Source organism: Neltuma alba, unplaced genomic scaffold (assembly GCF_004799145.2).
Source record: "Neltuma alba isolate B1F8T4 unplaced genomic scaffold, ASM479914v2 tig00010187_pilon, whole genome shotgun sequence".
In the NCBI taxonomy this organism is placed as follows: domain Eukaryota; kingdom Viridiplantae; phylum Streptophyta; class Magnoliopsida; order Fabales; family Fabaceae; genus Neltuma; species Neltuma alba.
This window is the reverse complement of record NW_021635127.1, coordinates 169,724-191,545: the sequence shown is the minus strand read 5'-3', so window position 1 is coordinate 191,545 and position 21,822 is coordinate 169,724. Positions and strand designations below refer to the sequence as shown.

Here is a 21,822-nt window from a genome sequence, read left to right as displayed (position 1 = left end):
ATACCAAACAATCCACCATTACAAGTGAAAAAAACAAGAGATAATGAAACTTTACCTCTAAGCCAGCCCATAAGTCCCCTAGCACTAAGCCACAACAATCCACAACACATTAGGGTGTAGGGTGCAACCTACAAACCCATCTACAAGTAACCCATTTGGTTCAAGGCATAAAATCACCCACAAATCCGCTACAAAATATAAAACAAAACAGAACCTGGCCATTGCAGCAACTTTCTGAGTAAGTCCTTAGTATATTAGAATTAGAAGTAGCATGTAAATATGGATCCACAAAACAAAGTCTCATGCAACAACCTATAACCTCCTTCCACCTAACATAACAATGATTAGTTCAAAGTATGCACGCCTTAACACTTGGCATATACATCGCATTTCATGTAAATAAGATAAGAATGGACCCTACAAAATAAACAAGTGTCTATCCCCTTCAAACCACAAAAACTTTTGCTTGAAAATACCGAACAACCACACGGGATAACACATAAAGTCCCATTAACCAAATAGTCAATTTACAACATACTCCTCTGGTTCTTAATATAGGATCTAATTCTTGAGCTGGTTTTTGTTCTAAATATAAGACCTATTTCTCATATTTATCAATTTTTTCTAAATTACCCATAGGATACTCCCTCAACTATAATTAAGTAAAAGAGGAGATGGAGTATTAAGAAAGATGATTATAGTTTATAGGAAAAATATGTCATATTTCTTATAATTAACTAACTAATCTAACTTCCTTAATCTAACCAAATTAGTTAAATGGGTTTATATTAAGGATTGGAAGAATATATAAATAGGACCATGCTAATCAAACTCTTCCTCATGACTCTTTGACAGAGATCAAGACCATTAATGTCAAGTAACCTAACTAAGATCATCTATACACATAAACTCAACTGACTTCCTCTTTGGCCTCCCACCCACTTGGATGTGGGCTTGAAAAGGTGCCAACCACTATGATCAGTGGTAAAAACATGCTATAGATTTCCAAATAATTAATCCCCACAATTAAACCCTAGTCATCTTTAAAACACCCGATATCCAAAATGTACACATAAAGTCAAGCGTAGTCCAGTCCAAATAAACCATGCAACACGGCCGCAAAGGTCCACATGCATATACATGTTCAGCACCTAAACTTTTGAAACGACGTCGGTCCTGCGCCATCCTCAAAACTGAAGTCTCCGGTTCGCGCTGTTCAGTTGGCCGCTGAAACAGGAGGGAACCTCTGCATTTGGCAAACTATTCAAACTCTATCTCCTTGTGACGGTGGAGGTACGATATTGCTTCATATTTTTTTGCTTACTGATGCACTTTTGCTGCGCAATCTGAGAAGTATTTCTTTGTCTTTTGTCGATTTGTTTGAAGATGTTTATCCCTCTTAGTATGGGATGATCTGTGGTAAATGTCAAATTGCGTTCATATTAATATTATTATTTTAAGCGCATTGTACGTGAGGATTCAATCAGCTGTAGCTTTTGCAAACAGTTCTAGAGAATGCACAGTGACAGTTTACTCGGAGTATTTGGGGAGACTTCCAAATGAAGGAAGGGCCTAACTCGGAAAGAAAAAAGGGGGAATTACAATTACAGTTAGGTACTAGAAATGGATTAATTTAGAGGTAGGTACAACAATTTTCGCCGAAAGAGATCTTAGTTGCAAATAAGACATTAAGACTCAAGTTATTGGTGGTGATTTGTGCCTTATACTCTCATATCTATAATTGCCTAAATTGATATATGAAACTCATCTTTCCCTAATATTGTTTTGGGAATTAACAATTAAAATGAACTTTTGGGAACTATCCAAAAATAAAAAAGTTATACTTTAGGCTTTAGTTTTAAGCCTTGAGGTTGGGGCCTTTCATGTGAGTCTCACCTGAATTCAGAACAGTAATGCTTAGCTGAATCGAGAAATACTAGTCCTTTTTGTTGTTTTTTTCAATCCTGCGTTATTCTGTTCTATTACATATTCGCCTTGAATTACTCTAAATAGTACTACTTCATTTTATACAACTAGAGAGACATTGGTGTTGTTATTTTGAATTCGTTAATTTTCCTTACCCCACTTTAATTACAAGGAAATGAACATGGCATTAGCAGAAAAAGCGTAGAGCAACTTCAGCCCTAGAAAATATTGATTGCTCTTGCAGTTTTTGAAAGTCTTTGTGATTCACAGGAAACCTTGAGTGATCTTTAGGGATTAGATAATGAACTTTTACATCCTTCATTATTTTTTTTTTATTTTTTTTATTTGGGCTTATGAATCATTATGTTATTTATCGTACTTGGATTCCTAATATTTTCCCCAGATAGTTTCATTATCTATTTGTGATGTTTTGGTTTTTAATATTTTTTGTTCCCTTGCAATTTCCCCAAACATGTGTAAGATTTACATGAATTTGATGTATGCCTACCTTTAACTAAATCTATTTTATAATCTGAAGTTTGACTAAGTACCGGTCAAGAGTTGTGTAACTGGAGAGGACTAGCTTGCTTCAACTTAAATGCATCATCTCCAACTCGTACAAACTACAAAAATATGCATGTGGAATTGGATGGCTACATCCTCTAATAAGCCAAGTGGTTTCTAAGTCAGTTAGGAAACTGATACCATATTGGTTTGCTTTACTGTCAATGCAATGTCATGAAATCCTTCAGAGCGTTTAGAAGACTCTATGACAGTTTTGGATTCAGCATACATTCTAGACAACTATCAGTTATCACCGGGGCCAAGCTAGAGCTCTTAAAGGTGAACGAAGCTGTTCATGTGGATGCAGATGTTGCTCGTATTTCAACTTTGCATTATCTTATACAGCTATGTGCTAAAACACAGTCATTGATGGAAGGGAGTTCTTGTCATGCTCAGACTATTCGTATTGGCTTTGAAATAGACATAATAACATCGAATATGCTCATTAATATGTACTCTAAATGTGATTTAGTGGACAACGCTTTCAGGAAGTTCAGTGAAATGCCAGAGAAAAGCTTAGTTTCTTGGAATACAATGATTGGATCTCTTACCCAGAATGGGGAGGAGCAGGAAGCTCTCACTCTTTTCATTAAAATGCAAAGAGATGGAACCTTATGTAATGAGTTTAGCATTTCTAGTGTACTGTGTGCTTGTTCCACAAAATGTGCTATAGTTGAGTGCATGCAGTTGCATGCTTTTGCCATCAAGGCTTCTATAGATTCCAATGCTTTTGTTGGAACTTCTTTGATTGATGTTTATGCTAAGTGCTCTATGATAAAAGATGCAAATCAGGTATTTCAGAGCATGCCTGAAAGAAATCCTGTAACATGGAGTTCTATGGTGGCAGGATATGTGCAAAATGGGCTCCATGATGAGGCCTTGCTACTGTTTCATAGTTATCAGTTAATGGGATTGGAGCCAGATCAGTTTATGATTTCATCTGCTATTAGTGCTTGTGCAGGTTTGTCAACTTTGATTGAGGGGAAGCAGGTGCATGCAATGTCATGTAAATTAGGATTTTATTCAAACTTGTATATTGTTGCCTCCCTTATAGATATGTATGCCAAATGTGGCTGCATAAAAGAAGCGTACCTTGTGTTTCAGTATGTGGAGAAGAGAAGCATTGTATTATGGAATGCAATGATATCAGGGTTTGCCAGACATGCTTGTGCACTAGAGGCCATGATTCTGTTTGAGAAATTGCAGCAGTCAGGCTTCTGCCCTAATGATGTAACATACTTATCTGTTTTAAATTCATGTAGTCATATGGGCTTGCATGAAGAAGGACAGAAGTACCTTAACCTTATGGTAAGACAGCACAATCATTCTCCCAACGTCATTCACTATTCATGCATGGTTGACATTCTTGGTCGAGCTGGACTAGTTAATGAGGCATATGAGTTGATGCAGAAAATGCCATTTAATGCAACTACTTCAATGTGGGGTTCACTTTTGGCCTCTTGTAGGAAATGTGGCAATATTGAGCTTGCTGAGGTTGCAGCCAGGCACCTATTTGAAATGGAACCTAACAATGCAGGGAACCACATCTTGCTGTCAAACATATATGCAGCAAATAAACAGTGGGAGGAAGTTGCAAGAGCAAGGAAGCTTCTCAGAGAGACTGATTTGAAGAAAGAGAGAGGTAGGAGTTGGATTGAAATTAAGAATAAAGTACATTCTTTTACAGCTGGTGATAGAAATCATCCAAAAATAGATGGGATTCATGCGTATTTGGATATTTTGATAGAAGAGTTGAAGAAGATTGGTTACAAAGTGGAAACTAATCATGAACTTCATGATCTGGAGGAGGGCACAAAACAGGTTCTTTTGAGGCATCACAGTGAGAAGCTTGCTCTTACCCTTGGATTGATGTGTTTGCCTTGTGATATGCCCATCAGAATTATGAAAAACCTTAGAATCTGTGGTGATTGCCACACTTTCATGAAACTAGCATCAAAGTTTGCGAACAGGGAAATCATTATCCGAGATACAAATCGTTTTCACCACTTGAAGGATGGCATCTGTTCTTGTGGGGATTTTTGGTGAACGTCTAATTTATCTTCCTTTATATTTCCTCTGGTCTGACTATCATTGGATTTACATATTTTTCTGCTTCCTTCAACCATATTCAAGCCATCAATAGTGAAAGGCTTGGTGATCACATTTTAATTTCCTTGATCATCAATCACTTGGCTGTATACAACAGGGGCATATTTGAGATTTAAGTACACTGTGATGTAAAATTGAGAGACCTGTGGAATGCAGTTAGGGGATCTAAGTTCCAACATTTGAGCCGATGTTATTGGTCGTTATGTGTGCCCTCCTTAATTTCCACATTAGTAGCCTTTGGTCACAAAGGCTTCGAATCTGAATATTTTATGCTCTCATTAATCATGAATATGATTATGTTGGGCTATGAAGATTAGTAATGCATATGAAGCCTTGTTGGACAGGCCTGTTTTATAATAGATTTTTGGTTGTCAAGGCAGCTTAGAGAACTTCAGTCTGTAATTAGAAGATGTTCATGCACAGCTTTGGTTATTGGAGCAGGAGATACAAAGATGAATAATTTTATTATTCTTTTATACCTCGACGCTTGTGGCATACATCGCTATACTCACTGAAATCCTAGTGATAGCGTTGGTATGGCTTCTACCTGATTGTATATTTCATTATCGGGCAACTTGAAGATTTAAAATGTAAAGAATGATTTTCATGTTCTTTCTGAGTTGATCTTAACTAAATTAGGACATAGTGTGTTTGATAGTAGGAGAAAAATTAGGGCTTCATATGACTGCATTAGTGTCATTGAAGTGCTTTACTTGTATTTCATTCTATTAGACATATTTTTTGTGCAATGCATGGACTTTAAGGAAGTTACATTATTCTTGACTTTTGAATTGGCAACCTATTATCTCTATAAAAGTTCAATACAGCGAATAGTGTGTTCTACCATGCTTGAACTTTGTGGAGCGGGTCATGTTAGAACCAAGGCAATTAATGGCGCAATCAATGCATGGTGTCCTTGAGGTATGGTGTAATCGGTGGTGTGGTTTTATATTGATTAAACTTTTGCTGGCCCATGTTATGAGTGTGGTTTCAGAAATACAATGTTATCAGGTCCCTCAATGGTTTCTCTTTTAATCTTGTAACCCCCCCCCCCCGGGTAGCTTGCTGACAGAAGCATATCATAACATTATTAATTATTATAACCTTCTCTATATATATTTAGCTGCCTTGCTATTTTCCATTCATAGCTTTCATCTCTCATTCTTATTTCTCTCCCAATGCTTCTTTGTCCGTGTCTACAAAAAAGAGATAGGGAAAAAAAAAAATTTCTTTGCCCCTTTCTTTCCATTTGAAATTTGGAATGCTCAGCTGCCTCTATCTATCTCTTATTCACTTTCCTCTTCTTCCTTCTCAATTTGAAAATTAGAATGTAGCATCATTCTCTCTTTGTTTTTCTTCAATCTGTTTCTTCTGCGTCTGTCTTTCTTCTGGAAAATGGAAGGCTGAAGTGTGTTCAAATGCTTTCCACTATGGTTCCTATCCTTTGCACTTCCCCCACGCCGAACATAGTGTGTTTGCTTTATGCAGATGAGTTTTCAGCGTTCACGAAATTGACAGCCAGAAACACTTGAAGCATAGAATCAAGAGAGTGAGGCAATGGATTGAATCACGAACTGGAAAGAACATACTTGATTAGGGATCTTGTATTTGATGAATCTTTTTATGCTGATATTCATCCAGAAATTTTTTTCTTGTGCAGTTTATTTTGTGCTTTCTATTTTTTGGTTGCATCTTTTGATTGTGTGCGCTGATTGTTTTGCAATAAGGTAAAAGCGGTGGTTATGTTTACGGAAAGGCTTCCATATTGGAAGCTGACTTATTTTTTGTTAGTAAGCTTATTTATTTCGCTTTGGTTCCTCTTATTGCTTGCTGGTATAACATTTGTCATAGATTTTCATCAGGTAAAATTTCTCAATATCAAGTGCTTTTTCTAATATGGACTATTTTCATAGTTTGTGCGAAGCATGGAAGTTCATCTATGCATTTTCTCTCTTCATTCTTAGCTTACATTGGTGATATTCTCCTTTCTTTATATCATCTATTCATTCAAGTACTTGAGTTTTTAAATCGTTTAATTTTTATATTTCACCCGGTTCACCTTTCTTGGGTGAAATCTGCCCCTAACAGAAACATAATGCCCTAACCCTTTTGTTGGGTGAGGAATACCATACACTAACTCTTTGTTAAGGAGAGAACGCCATGCCCTACCCTTGGTATTCTTGACTCGCACAGATATTTAGTTGACTTTTTCTAGGCTCTACCACCAATTGAATTGTATTGATGTAGCTTATGGACTCTCCTTCCAAGTCCTAAAGCCTAGACTTGCATAAGAGGATTTGATCTAGCTAAAGAGAAATTCTAAGGAATAGGAGAGTATTCATGAAGAGCCAGAGGAATTGTTTGAAGAATATGCTAATGGAATGGGATATTTATAGGGGAAGGAAACTAATAAGCATGCATCTTGCTGCATGTCATATAGGGATCACATGATTTTTAGTTGCTCGACACCTTATCTATCTACGTGTCACGAAGAGATTACATAATTTCCTTTCCTTGACATCTCATCAATTTAATGGCCACTAATGAACCTAACTATGACATCTAGTCCCCTTAATCGCCACATATACTATAATTTTGACACCTCAACACCTAGCTTTTGAAAGATTATAATTCATCCTAAGCACACGATGTAATGACTTGAGGATTCACTTTGCCTAAAATTGGTAACTGTTAAACATTTTCCGCCATTAAGTGTTGGGCTGACACCTAATCTTTTAATTTAATTATATTTCCTATTTTTAACTTCTAACTTTCATTATTACCTTAAAATGGTAAAAATTCATACAGAGAAGCGTCTAAATTTTTCCCCCAACTTTTTATTTGTTTTATGGGAATCCAGTCTTGTATATCTCAGGTATCTATCTATGGTTTTTTTTTTTTTTTTTTTTAATTTCCTATCCTTCAATCATCATCTAACTTAGCTATCGTACTTAGCAAGTATACGTGTGGGAAGTTTTGGTAATGTCACAACATGAATGCTTGACTCCAGTTATTCATGAATGTAAGCATCGAATCTTGAAAATTTTCATAAGATATACTCAATTTAATTCTCCTCTAGTCCTTAACATAGCACCTAATTTTTTTTTGATTGCCCAGAGTATCCATCACCCGAACGGTAAGAGACTAATCTCTCGGGGTATTGTCAAGCACCGTAGCAGTGACCCCTCCTAACGATGTTTTTCTCCATACACACCGTTCTAAGGATTGAACCCAGGACATAATACTTAAGGTGTCCAAGTTCCTTCTACTAGGACCAACACTTGTTAGTAGGACCTGATTGTTAAGTTAATTTTGGTCTTAAATATAAGACTTATTTATTATATTTATCATTTTTTTTTTCTAAATTACCCTTATAGATATTCCCTCAATTATAATTAAGTGAGGGAGGAAGGATATTAGGAAAGATGATTATGGTGTTTTACAAAAAACATGTCATATTTTTTTATAATTAATTAACTTACCTAACTTTTTTAATCTAATCAAATTAGTTAAATAGGTTTTGTATTAAGGACCGGAGGAGTATAATTATAGATGACAAAGGAAAACAATATTTGAATTTTGACTAAGATAGCACAATATTTCTAAATTGGCATAAGATATGATTGGAGTATAACTTCTACTTTTCTAACTCGAGGGATACTAACTGCTTGTTGTGGTCACTAAAACTCGAGTTATTATGATAAAACTTCTCAGAAACGAACAGAATTTGTAAGAAGGATAACTCCCAATTATCTTAGAAAATGCAATTTTTAATTATAGGCTTCAAGACTCAAATTGTTGAATAAAAATTAATTACAAGTTGTGAAGATCCTGAAAAAGAAACGTAGTTAGACTAACTCGGGTTATTTGAAGTATAACCTCAAGTTATGTGGAATCTAAGATAAGCTAACAAATATCGATGCCAGTTGCTAAAAATGATGATTCGAGTTATAAAACTCGACATAACTTCCAGTTGGATTCTAGTTTTTTTTTTTTTTAAAAATAAAAGAGTAGCTTGAGTTGTAATGAACAATAACAACAACCAAATCATATAAAATTGGGAAAATCCCAATTAAATCCATCTGAAATAATGAAATTCTAATTAAAGCTTATACTTTTAATAAATTCTTAATTAGACCAAGAGGCCTGATTAGGGATTTTCAAATGTTGCTAAAAGACCAGAATGCCTCTTTGTAATCAAAAAGGAAAATTGAATGTAGGTGTAAGCCTGATTTTAGTTTTAATTATTCTAGTAGAGTTACTTAAAATTTTTTAATTAAAAAAATTAAAAATCAAGATAAAAAAATATATGATAATGAATTAAAGATTCATAGAATTCTTTCATATCTATCAATATTAAATTTATGAATAAGACTGTTACAAGATTATAACACGGGAAGATTTATAGAAGGAGTATAATACTTGTTATAACTATTGACATGACAAACCCAAATAACTTAATAATGAAAAATATAATGGAACAAATTTTCTCCAACCACCTTAGACCAGTAAACCTCTTGGAAAACCAAGAACTACGAGATGTGAATCACAATTCCAAAACACAAAAACATACCACTATTCAAGATGCCATCAACATGGTCACACAAAAAAGACTTGCAAGAATCCAAATCCTAGTTGAAATTGGTCTAGCAAATAGCTGATTTTTTTTTTGGGGCATATGTAATGTGATCATTGGTGCAAGTGATGACTAATGAGAACATGGTCTTTCTTAGATTTTATATCAAAGTTGTTTCATAATTGTAAATGTATTGTCAACTCTAGAATTTATGACCTTTTAGTTATTTTTTATATAATAAAAATTTGATAATGAATAAATCTTGGAGACCGAAAAATTGAAGATGAATTGATGAGTCTCAATGTAATTTGTGAAATAGTAAAATTAATTTTGATAGATATTCAAGAATTCCATAAATCTTTGATTTGATTTTTTCTCACAAAAAAAAAAAAACTTTGATCCTATTAATCTTAACATTTGAAGTCGTGAAATTTTTATTAGTTCCTGTATTTTTGTAATTCTATGGATACCTAGAAATTATGTATTTTTTTTTAACTTGACTTTTCAATTATTTTTGGCCAAATTTTCATATGATAATGTTTAAAGAAAAAACATGTTAGTTAAATTCAATTAAAAGAATTAAAACTAAAATTACGCTTTTTAATTACGAAGGGTCTTTTGATCTTTTAGCAACATTTAGAAATCCCATATTAGGTCTTTCAACCCAATTAAGAATTTGTTAAAAGTATAGGCTTAAATTAGAATTTTGCTATTCCAAATGGATTTAATTAGAATTTTCCCTCTAAAATTTTAGAAGATAAATTTTAAAACATTTTTCATTAAAATAAAATTATTTAAACTAAATATTTCGTAAAACAAATCTTTCCTAAATTTACCAACAAGGTTGGGTCTAGCGAAAAGGATCTAGCAGAAGTTAATCCCTTATAACATGACGAACCAAGCTTTAAATCCTCACTGGGAGAGGTGCCCACATTTAGTGCCTAATTGTGCTTCGAATAGGATTGCTTTCAATAGGAGGATACCTATGTTTTAACCAAAAAAAAAAAACTTTCCTAAATTTGTTATCATCAAAATCTAACATGTTTCTTAATACATCATTTACTTTCTTTGAGTCAATAAATACCATATATAAGTCCCGTATTTCACTCTGATGCTTTTAGTAAATTAATCATTTCTACCGTAGACCTTCCTAATATAAATCCAAATTGGTTCTTAAAAATTGCAACTCTTTCTTTCTTTGTTTTCCTTTTTTTTTTTGGGCCAACCAATCTCAACCTATTTCAATCATTATTTCTGACAATTTCATGTCCCTTTTCTTTTCAGTCGAAAACTATATAGTACTCCTCTGGTCCTAAATATAAGATCTACAAAATGGATCTTATATTTTGGATCGGAGAGAGTATTAAGCACATTATACTTGCCTATGCATAAAGGGAAAACGGATTGAAAATACAAACAAAAAGCCATTCACGGCTATTTACATCAACATTCAACGCCACGAACTGTTAGACGCAACATCATCATAATCAGAATCCTCGTCATCACTGTTCTCATACATATGATAATCCTCGTCATCACTGTTCTCATACATATGATCATCATCGCTTTCAGCCTCAGAATTGAAATCAACAACAGAATGGGAGGTCCAATCGGGGGGAAATGTCTTCTGCAAGATTTGTGTCAGTTCCCCACCAGATCTTTCAATCTTCCTTAAGCATTTCGACCAGTGTACAGCAGTTCCCATGTCTACAGTCATCTCAGACTCTACCATCTCTCTACATATGGACAAGAGTCCATTGTAAATGTATGCTTCAGCAAAAGTTGCTCTGGAAAGCAAAGAAGTCACCAGACAGTGGTACACTGCTTTATCAGGCTTCAACCCTGAAGCTTTCATCTCTTCAAAGCACTTCAACGCCTTCTCTGGAAGAGAAGCACGAGCCCAACCATGTATTACCGTGGTGTAGGTCTTCACATTTGGTTTTATACCGCAAGCTTCCATTTCCTGAATAATCTGGGTAGCTCTCTGTGGGGTAAAACAAGTTGATTGATCAAAAGCGGTTACAATACAAATTAGATTTATTTTCAACGCCGTAACCATCAGATGAAATTTTCAGACTGAAAAGATAAATTGAGTTGGAGAGTTGGAGAAGTTGAGTGAGAATAAAGAGATAAATGGAATCTGATACAAGAGTCGTACTATAAGCCAGGCTTGTAAACAATTAATTATAGAGAGAAGCAACATTTTTCATGACTCGTAAACAATTGGGCTTGTTAAAGATTTCAATTTAGCTTGGAATGTGATCTCAGCACATCAGAATCTCATAATGAGTCGCATGACAGTAGCAATTTTAGCCTGCAATATAATCAATTGTTCATTCTTATAATGGCATATGATGATGATCACACATGTAAAATTTTATGTTCAACAGCCAATAAAATTACACTATCAATCAAGCAACATGTACAGCAAACATAACATGAGCTAAGGTGATTCAATATTTCCATTGTCATATGAACTGTAGACTTGTGCTTTCAAGTTCAACTATGGCAAGCAAATCATTCAATATCATACCATCATATCCCCAGCTTTAGAACAAGCATTTATAAACGATGTGTACGTATGAACGTCAGGTTGAACCCCTTCCCTTTTCATTTGTTGCATCAGGTCTGCAGCCTCCCAAACATCACCTCTCCGAGCCCACCTAAGCAAGTTTAACAAGGACTACTTGAATACGAAGGACAAGCAGGCCGATAAACCATTGAAGGGAAAAATCAAGAAATTGGATAAGAGTACATGCACATGAAACAGTGGTAAGATAGAGGAATATAGACACTGCAATGATTCGAGAAAGAAAGAAAAGTGCAAAATAAATGTGAAAACATCAATTGTGGTTATTTATACCCATCAACCAGTATGTTATAGACAAAAGTATTTCTTGGAATCTTTCTTGCATGCATTTCTTTTGTGACTGCTAGGGCACTCTGCATTCTGCCTGACTTGCAACATGCCTTCAACAATGCCTCGTATGTATATACATCAACCTCAAGTCCCTCATTCTTCAATATGGAGAAGTACTCGAAGGCCTTTCCTATATCACCCAATGATGCATAGCCATGCATGATACTTGTGTATGTGTGTTCATTAGGGCTAATGCCTGCCAGATTCATTTCATCCAATATTCCCACAGCCTTTTCCATCTGCAAGAAACGCAACATATTCACACAAAATGGTACATGTTGATAGAAATTAAACATAAATAAATCAGCATATACTTTAAAAATATTAAATGAATAAGAAACAATTCGGATAAAGTACAAAGGTTTTAATATTCCTATTTTCAAGCATAATTTCAGCCTCACGAAAATAATAGGTTCGTATGAAATTTTTTGTAAACATTGGGTTGGTACCATGAAGAGATTATGAAGAGTGAATGCAATAAATGCAGAATGGGAGAAATGTAGTCATGTTATCTTGAATGTGCATGTTATCTTAGAGTTGATGTACGAGACAAAATTAATAGTAGACAATTACAAAATCAGATCTGCCTAATCAATCATAATCAAATATAAATAGATGCAAGTAACTCACTGATCTTCCAATTCTCATCATATTCTTCAGATATTCCTGATGTATATGAAGTGGAACTGTTATTGCTGAGTTTGTTACTTCTGCTGAAATAATAATTTGGCTAACTAATTCTATGTTTCAAAATAACTCCCCCGTCACACTTCATTTATCAAATAAATAAAGAAAGAATCAAGAAAATTTATATTCATGAACTTTAAAAACTAAAATATCAGCATGTCATCTAAGCATCTGAATACACCTAAAGCATCACAAATTTGTTATCATTCATCAAGCACAAGTTACCTGACGCTTCTCAACAAGGCCAAGAATAAGAGCATTATATGTGTGCACAGAGGGAATGCAGCCACTCCTTCTCATCATATCAAAAACATCTAGCGCTCTTCTCATGTCTCCCGCCCTTGCAAAACCATGTATAATAGGCATAAATGTCCGTGTTGTAGGTCTATGCCTCTCCTTCTGCATTTCCATCACAATACGAATAGCACGATCCATATTACCCATCCCACAAAATGCTCTTATGATATTATTGTAGAGCACTACATCAGGCTTCAAACCATCTTTAGAAACATCTTCAAAAACAGCAAAGGCATTAGCCCAGTCTTTTAACTTTAAGAATCCATTGATCAACATAGAGTATGTCTTCATGTTATGTTTTATTCCAGCCATTTTCATCATTTTGCTAATCTCCAATGCCTCAGAAACTTTCCCAATCTGGAAAAGAAGTTAAGAATACCATGTTCTTATGAATTATTTAATTGATGATTGCCAGATCAAAAAAGTATTAAAAAAAAAAAGCATCTTGTGGTAGAAAAAGTAAAGCATTAGGAAAGCCCGTTACAATATGGGAATTGCATGAAATAATAAATTCACAATATATCACACAAGTAACTGGAATCAACCTATCTAAATAGAAATTTTCAGCATGTTTATTCAAATCAAACCACATAGACAGGAAAGTGTATTAGAAATAATTAGAAGTAAAAACATGGACCCTTGGACACGTATGAAGGCCTTGTATAAGAAGCTGAGGAAAAACTCATATATGCAACAATTGCATCTAGTTGAATGCAAGGCAGACTCATAACTTGTAAGGAAGGTAACGTCTTAATGTCAAGAAACTTAGAAACTCAGGTAAGAATTTCTGGAAACAGAAACTAATTACATTCATTATATAACTTTTAAAAAAGACATTGAAATGAGAAAAGGAAGTTTCCATGCCAAAAGCCCCAAAACGGCTATTTTAAAAAATAACAACAACAACAACAACAACAACAACTTATTAATATAAATTTAATTAAAACAGATATAGTTTAGCATCTGTCCATTCACATAGAAAGCAACAAAGGCAAAGGTCAACAGGGGAATATACAGTTGAATTACTTTTTTCATGGACCAAAAAAAAAAAACTCATTAATCAGAAAGTATTTACAACAGCAAACGATAGAGGAGAGAGATCTAAAAAACCCATCATCAACTTCCACCTCCCTGCGGCAAGGTGCAAGTTAACAGAAGGTACAAAAAGAATGAGAAATGGTGTGAGAAGTTCATGAGAGCATCAGCATCAGCACCTAGCAAACTCTATTCTGAAAATCAGAAAAACATTCAAGTTGAATTAAATTAAAGAATTGGAATATGCCTTACCTTGGTATAAAGATTAATAAGACAGCCATAGGTGACGACTGAGGGTGTGAGACCACATTCCTTGAGGGGGGACCAAAAGAAAAACAAGAGTTACTGAGCAATTCAATTTCAATACTTTAAATACTGCATCCTACAATATCAAAGTACAAACACTATCATAAAATGCTGACTCAAAAAGTAATCAGTTCGCCTGTAAGAATAAAGATTAAGAAGTACAAAATTTAGACACTTTATGTATGGTCTCTTAAAAAAGAAAAATAATATAATTCTGGTCCTAAATGCAGGAGCTAGTTAGGGAGTTGGTTTTATCCTAAATATTAAAAAAAAAAAAAACAGAGGAAAGACAGAGAGGGAGAAAGAAGGGCTAAATCACAAACCTGGTAGCGGCTAAGCATGCCACTCAAAGGATATAAGAATAAAGGGGGGGAGGGGATCTCACAAAGTGGTCTCCTATTCAAACTTCTACTCAAAATAATAATAAAGGATCGGCACCTTTCATACCCAAGATATGCCTATAACAGGTATGATACGTCTTGCATTTAGCAATAAAGTGCTTCAGCCTAACATAAAAGCCCTTTGGGCTTGAAGCATGGACGAGGCACAAACCCACTATCGTTTGCACTTATATTTAATTTTAATTAAGAGAACCGAAGCAGCAAGATACAAATTTTTAACTTCTTGGTCATAAAGCCTTCAATAGCATGCCGGTAAATAATCCAACCCAGAAAAAATTAAGCTGCTAAGGCCCACAAATAGTAACAGCATCGTACAGCATTTATATTGAAGAAGATCATGAACAAGCTTTTACCTTAAGCCTGTCAAAAACAATCAAGCATTTTTCTTCATTGTCAATCATAGTATAACCATCCATCATGGTATGATATATGTCAATGGGAGCATCTATTCCTTGTTCTTCCATTTCCCTCACCAAGGCTTCAGCTTTTTCCATATTCCGAGTTTGGCTGCGATATACCACAGGATACCAGAAGTCAAAAGAGCAATATATCAGACAGAGATGATTAATTATCTATGACTCTCAGTTGCTATCACATATCTATGGGAAATTCCTCAGTTTGAGTAATAGTTAGCAACCCCCAATTTGATAATGAACCAAAAATCCCTCTGAAGATACAATAAATGCAAGGCCATACATAGGTCATCTTAAAACCTGATTTTCCAAATGAATTTAGATGGCCCTGCATTATCTGAAACCCAATCTTAAGATGGAGAAATAGTTTTCATCTCGTGCCAATGTGAAGATGCTAGCTTCTACCTCAACATAAGAGTGCGGAGGCTAGAATTTATATATATACATAGTGGAATTTGAACGTTCACATGAACAAACACACAATAAATATGTATTGGCAGGTCAATGATTCCATGATAAACCACTCACCAGTGTGCATAAATTATGTTCCCATAAATGATTGCATTCAAGGATGGATGCCTCTCTCTGGCCTCCTTAAACCAGTGATCTGCAGCACTTCCAAAACAAGATTAAATAGGGTTATTCATATGATAAAGATTTAAGACGTCAATGTTCTGTAAATAACATAAAAAGGGGATATGAATCAGAGTAGTTGGTTTCAGTTAGAGTCAGCCCTAGGCTATATAAGACACAGGGCCTCACAAATGTTATGTTGTTGAATGTGAAATGTACAGCGCATTATTCACTCTCCTATTCTCCCTTTCTTCTGTTTCCCCAATCTCTCTTCTGCCTACCCTCTTCTGTTCTCCCTTCAATCTTTGCATATCACTCAACCTTCACGTATATATGGAAAGACCACAAAAGAATTGGCAAAAAAAAAAAAAACACACACACACACACACACACAAAAGAAAAAGAAAAGACCATCAAAAAGACATTGATATAACAAATTAGACAATGAACATTCCACCACAAACAGAGACAGAGGACTATCAAAGTATGATATGCATGATTAGTTAATGCAACAATTTAAATGTCAGAAATGAAACCAAAAGCAATCCTTGTTGCCGACTTGACAGTTTAAAGAATGGTGAGAATATTCGTAGGGGGGAAAAAAAGAAAGGGAATGAGAATAATAAATAAGCGCCCAAAAAATTGATGCAACAGCTAAGTTCTTGCAGTTTCTACGACAAAGAGCCTAAATAAAGAAATGTAAGTTTTAATGTATATATTAAAATAATAACTCGCTCAAAACTGTAGCAAGTGAACCCCAAATTCATATTTAAAAAGCATATGCCTCCCCCAGCCCCCGCCAAAAAAGAGAAAAAACCAAAAAATAGGAACAATAATCCAACACCCTGTTCTGATAGTAGCAAGCACATAACATCCAAGATATTTCTCTCTCCGTACTGGTGACAAACTTGGTTTCAAATTGTTTAACCTCAATGTTTGAAGTATCAGCATCGCAATTTTAAAGTTTAAGGTTTTAATTATATACTCTCATCAATTATTCTTTTCTATTATCTTCTGCATAGGACAGTTTCAATTCCGCTCCATATCAGTGAAGCTGAACAAAGGAGAACAGTTCAGTTGAATGAGCAATCACACAGAACAAGAATTGTGATTATAATACAAATATTTTTTGAGAAGTAAAAATATCAGTTTTAATCACGATAAATGGAAGTTTCACCAACTTTTTGTGAACTGAAAGTCCAAATAAAATTCAAGGCCTAGAATAGCCTTTTAAATCAAAATCACATTGCTTTTAGACCAAATTCTTTGGGCCCAAGATGTGATATTGTTAAATGAAAATAGTCACCTCATTTGATTGATGTAGTTTCCTTTCATTATTGGAGAAAGAAGCTTGTTTGCTGTAAGGTTTTCTACATGCGCATGGGTTTATTTTCTTCATGCTAGCCATAGTTCGGGCATCTTGAAATGGCACATGTTATGAGGGTTTGTTACCTGACATAATCACTTGCAACAAAATGATCTTTTTTGTTTTATAAGGTTTTATGATCTGCTAACTCGTTTTTCATCAGTTTTTCAGTCCTGTAATTCCATGCCATATTTGTAAAATTTCCAGTTACTCAAAACATGAAAAATAACTGCTGATGGATCCCCACAATGGGTAAATTAGAAAACTGTATGTTGCACCAGACTGGCTTTCCAGTTATGGTTTTGGTCTCCCTCATAGTCTATGTCTCTAAGCCATATCGTTTAAAGAGTTTACATCCTCTCTCTTCTATTTTTTCATTAATCATACTTAAAAGTAAATCTTACAGCCAGAAACTAAAGGGCAACTATTTCAATAAAAAGATATAGCACTGCAGGACATGGGTCAGATATCCTTACTCAGCATGGCCCACTCTGGCAAATCCCCCCACAATGATGCTATATGTCACCAAACTCATTTCAATGCCCTCTTCCTTCATCTTCCTAACACAATGTAAAGCTTCTTCCATATCTCTACCAACTGCATAAGCATGAATAAGACTGCAAGGATTTAACATACATTAACATCAGAAGAAAAATCACTGTGCATCAATATAAATGTGAAAGGAGATGGAAAAATATCCAGTTTGAACTGTTTAAAAATCCTATATAGAGTTTCTTTTCAAGGATAATAATTTGAAGTAGTAAAAGTTTTCAGAGCCAAAAAAGTGAAACTTTTTGTCGGTAAAAAATTTCCATGAGTGGACATTCATCGCTCAAGAGAAAACACATGCCCATCAAAATATTAGATACGGAAGCTCTAGTACAGAATTTTTTTGCTTATAGATATTACCTAGTGTAGACATGAGAGGATGGCTCAATTCCTCTTGCTCGCATGCTCTCAAATGTTTGACGAGCACGATGCATGTCCCCTCGTCTTGCATAATACTTAACCATTAACCCATATTCTTTTCTAGAAGGCTGACAACATAAATAAAACAAAATAAAACCATAAGAAAAAGCACCCACAGCAAAATGTTAAAGTTCAGTCTCTAAAACTTTTCATAAATGTAGTTTTGTTCATGCTCAGGCAATATATAATCTACAAATACATAGAAAACAGTTCTTATAAAAGAAAGTTTATTTGAATGGGAAGAATATAAACAGGGTAAGAAATCTTCAAATTACAAAACAGAATTATACACAAGAATATGAAGGAAAAGACGATTACAAAAAAGTAGCTTATTAACTTTTTAACTAGAACCCCTTCTAATGGTACTACTATTACTAATATATTATGTAAAATAAGTAGAATACAAACTAATTAATCATAAAATTCTGTTTACTCATGCATAATTGATAATCCAATCATTCAGATTGATCCAATTTTAAAAATAGAATTCTCTTTTTCAGTTACAATATTGACTCTAGAAAACCATATGAAATTACTAACAGAGTCATAATACCAGAGGTGGCATCAAAACCTGAAAACTTAAATTTGTAAGCGTAGTTAGGAGGTCAGTATAGTTAGAGTCTGTTTGTAATTATGTTCATTACATTGGTCAGAGATGGTTTCCCTGCTATTATTTATGACAGTGTGTAAATACATTATTCAGTAGATGAATGAAAACATATTGGGTCCATTTGAACACAATAAAACATTCATAGGTCTTCTTTGAAAAACTTAAGCTTGGCAAGAAGTGATCCTAACATGGTAGGCAAGCCTTATACAACAACAACAAGCCTTATCGGGTACATAAACCGCACAATGCCATTATGCTCTATCAACAACCAAATTTTGGTATGTAATCAACTAAAATGGAGTTTCATCCTTGCTATCCCCCTTGTCTCACTAAATTAAACAACAAAGTTGTGTTCTGCTGAATTGATCAAGGCCCACATATTTCAAATTGTAAACTTTCATGTTTCCAAAAAATGACCGATGACTTTCCGGTCCCATAAAATGACGTCCATCTCCAAAATAACAAGTCTAATGTAATTAAGAGAAATATCCATATAGATATTTATGGTACTATAAGCAACATAGTAGAAGATATTCTCCATGCGCATTAACATGAAAGTAGAATTATCATAAGAGCTAGGCAGTTGAATTAGAGCTAATTTAACATGCCAAAAATAATTGTCAGCTGTCAGAGCCCCATATATGCCACTTTATCTCTGTGCAATAGCAGACAAACATAACTGAAATAGCTACAGCCTACAGGGACTTTAAGTAGGAAAAAAAAAAATCATGTAACCTTGTCAGTTTTAAAGGATTGGTTGTTGAAATTGTCTAACAGAGCATACCAGGTTGCCGGATGAACATAATAGCCATATCTTAAGTCAAAAAGAAGTAAAGCAGCGGTTAAAGTAAATCATATGAAGATATAGGCAGCCTCAAAATCTTTTGAAAAAAAAAGAAAAAAAAAAGAAAAAAAAGATATTAAAAGAAAAACTCACAAGTAGAAATAATTTCATTTAAGATTTGATGTAATTTACAAGGCATAATCATTATCATGCTGGTAAAGAATTTATACTTCCCATCTAAATAGGACATGAAACCAACAATTAAAATTGTAATACACCAACAATAAGGCAATGCTAAAATGCTCGCATTGATTTAAGTGTATTAAATATTAAAAACAAAACGTAGATCCAGCTGTTTAAGGCATAGCAACAGGCTTTTTATTTTGAACCCACTCATGTGAGACAAAAGTAAAATAAAAAATAAAAAAATAACCAAGGGAATATCTATGAATTAAACTTAATAGTAAAACTGATTATGATAGATTGCACACCACGTAAGTTTCAGGAAAGAGCTTAACATGGACATTATCTTACTGCCTTTATCCCAACAAAGGCCAGGCCGAACCAAATTAGAACCTTGAGCCGAATAGGCTTTCTTTTCAATTTTTGCAAGCTCAGATGATACTAAAATCAAGAAAATATTGCGCTACTATCGAACTCAAGTGTTAATAGACATAGCGATCGAAAGGCAATGGAAAGATGCTCAACCTTCTTAATTCTCTCGAAGGACCGAACAACAGCCTGCCAGTTCTCTGGTTCCGTCTCCAGTATCTTTCTGAATTCTTTTCTAGAGCTCTCCCTCTCCTCATGCCACTTCGAACGATACTCAACTCCCTCGTCCCCTTCCACCCACCGTGCCCTCTCTTCCGCTTTCTCCTTCAGTCTCTTTCCATTATCCAACTTCACAGTCAGAATTCTACCGTGGAATTCCACACCATCGAACTCAATAGCCTTCATGGCTGATTTGTCCGCAGTAGGACCTCCATAAATCACAAACCCGAAACCCGCATTCTTCTCTGTATTATTATGACCTTTAATAAGAATCACATTCTGTATCGGCCCAAACTGCCGAAAGAACTCAGTAACCTCTTTTTTCTTAACCCAATTGGGCAAATTACCCACAAAGATTTTCCCCTCTTGCCGGAACTGAGTTGCCGGATGTGAAGTATCATTATCAGAGTCATCAGCTTCAGAGCTCCCAATTTCACGGTTATCCATGCTTCCTGTTTCTTCTTCGTCTCGGTTTTGCTGGGATGATGGAGGAGGAGGTGGTGGTGGTGGTGGAGAGAGCTTGCTCGTGAGCCATAGCTTGTTCGTTAGAGAATGCGAGTAGGGATGATTCGGATTGTTAGTAGTGACATTTGCAGAAGAATTGAGGGGATTCTTCTTGAGAGGATTCGACTTTGATGGAGTTACAGGATTCCGCTGCGAGGAGGGAGTTGAGCTTTGAAGGGATTTACTGGGTCGACGGAGCGGGTTACCAGGGAGAGAGGAGGAATTAGTAGAGTCAGTAGAATCAGGCGGTGGTTTGAGGCAAACTAAGACAGAAGAGGAGGAGGAAGCGGTGATGGTGGTAGAGGGAAATGGTTTCGCAGAGAATACAGAGGAAGACAAGGGAAAAGGAGTGCTCGTGGTTGGAATTGGGTACTGTGAGGTAGAGAACGAGAAGGCTTCCATTATCCCTGCTGCAAGCAGAAGAACGCGCGCAGAAAGCTTTTCTGATTCTCAGCCTGCCCTGTCCATTTATCCGCGCCACAGGAGATACTGCTCCAACCAAAGGTTAATAACATAGTTTCAGCAAGGACACATTATTTCTAAAAGTATTTTTAAAAAAATAATATTTATTATAAATAAATAATTTAATTTATTTTTTTAATCTATTTAAATTAGTCAATTAGTCTTTATATTTAAAACTGGAGATAGTATTTTGTAATTTTGCTTACACATATTTTACGGGAAAATTTGCTATGGCTTTTCAGGTAACAAAATTTTACTCGTAGAAATTTGTTTAATATTAACAGGTTCTAAGAAAACTTAAAATTTAGAAATTTAATATATGCATTTAGCTGGCAAAAAATTCATTAATTTATGAATTTGACTTGTAAACAATGCAATTTAAAATTTTCATTATGAAAGTTTATCTTTTTTTATAAAATATCAATAATATAAAATTAAAATGAGTGATTCGTAAGAGTTAATAGAACTTAATTTTTGTGAAAGGGATTAATAGAGAAAGATTTAGATAGTATACTAACTTCCTTTTTCAACATGCCACTGAAGTCAGAA

General features: G+C 34.7%; 2 protein-coding genes across 4 annotated transcripts; one reads left to right on the top strand and one right to left on the bottom strand.

Annotated features, from left to right (window-relative positions):
- Positions 1-1,244: 1,244 nt before the first annotated feature.
- LOC114754738 (pentatricopeptide repeat-containing protein At5g04780, mitochondrial-like) lies at positions 1,245-6,165 on the top strand. Of its 3 annotated transcripts, none has more exons than XR_003741242.1 (2): positions 1,245-1,293; positions 6,088-6,159. XR_003741242.1 is itself a non-coding variant. In XM_028943554.1 (2 exons), the coding sequence occupies exon 2, from the start codon at positions 2,665-2,667 to the stop codon at positions 4,534-4,536; it is 1,872 nt and encodes a 623-aa protein (XP_028799387.1). In that variant the 5' UTR covers positions 1,257-1,293; positions 2,465-2,664; the 3' UTR covers positions 4,537-4,776. The 3 variants fall into 3 exon arrangements, 1 of the variants encoding a protein (XP_028799387.1); XM_028943554.1 differs by lacking the exon at positions 6,088-6,159 and adding an exon at positions 2,465-4,776 and having other exon boundaries at positions 1,257-1,293; XR_003741241.1 differs by lacking the exon at positions 1,245-1,293 and adding an exon at positions 5,154-5,189 and having other exon boundaries at positions 6,088-6,165.
- Positions 6,166-10,625: 4,460 nt separating this feature from the next.
- Positions 10,626-21,282, bottom strand: LOC114754720 (pentatricopeptide repeat-containing protein At5g04810, chloroplastic). Its single transcript, XM_028943539.1, has 10 exons — positions 20,245-21,282; positions 18,083-18,210; positions 17,650-17,790; positions 15,763-15,849; positions 15,175-15,328; positions 14,367-14,426; positions 13,008-13,436; positions 12,039-12,334; positions 11,709-11,838; positions 10,626-11,159 (listed from the first exon to the last, which is right to left on the bottom strand). The coding sequence occupies exons 1-10, from the start codon at positions 21,211-21,213 to the stop codon at positions 10,626-10,628; spliced, it is 2,928 nt and encodes a 975-aa protein (XP_028799372.1). The 5' UTR covers positions 21,214-21,282.
- Between the last annotated feature and the right edge of the window lie 540 nt (positions 21,283-21,822).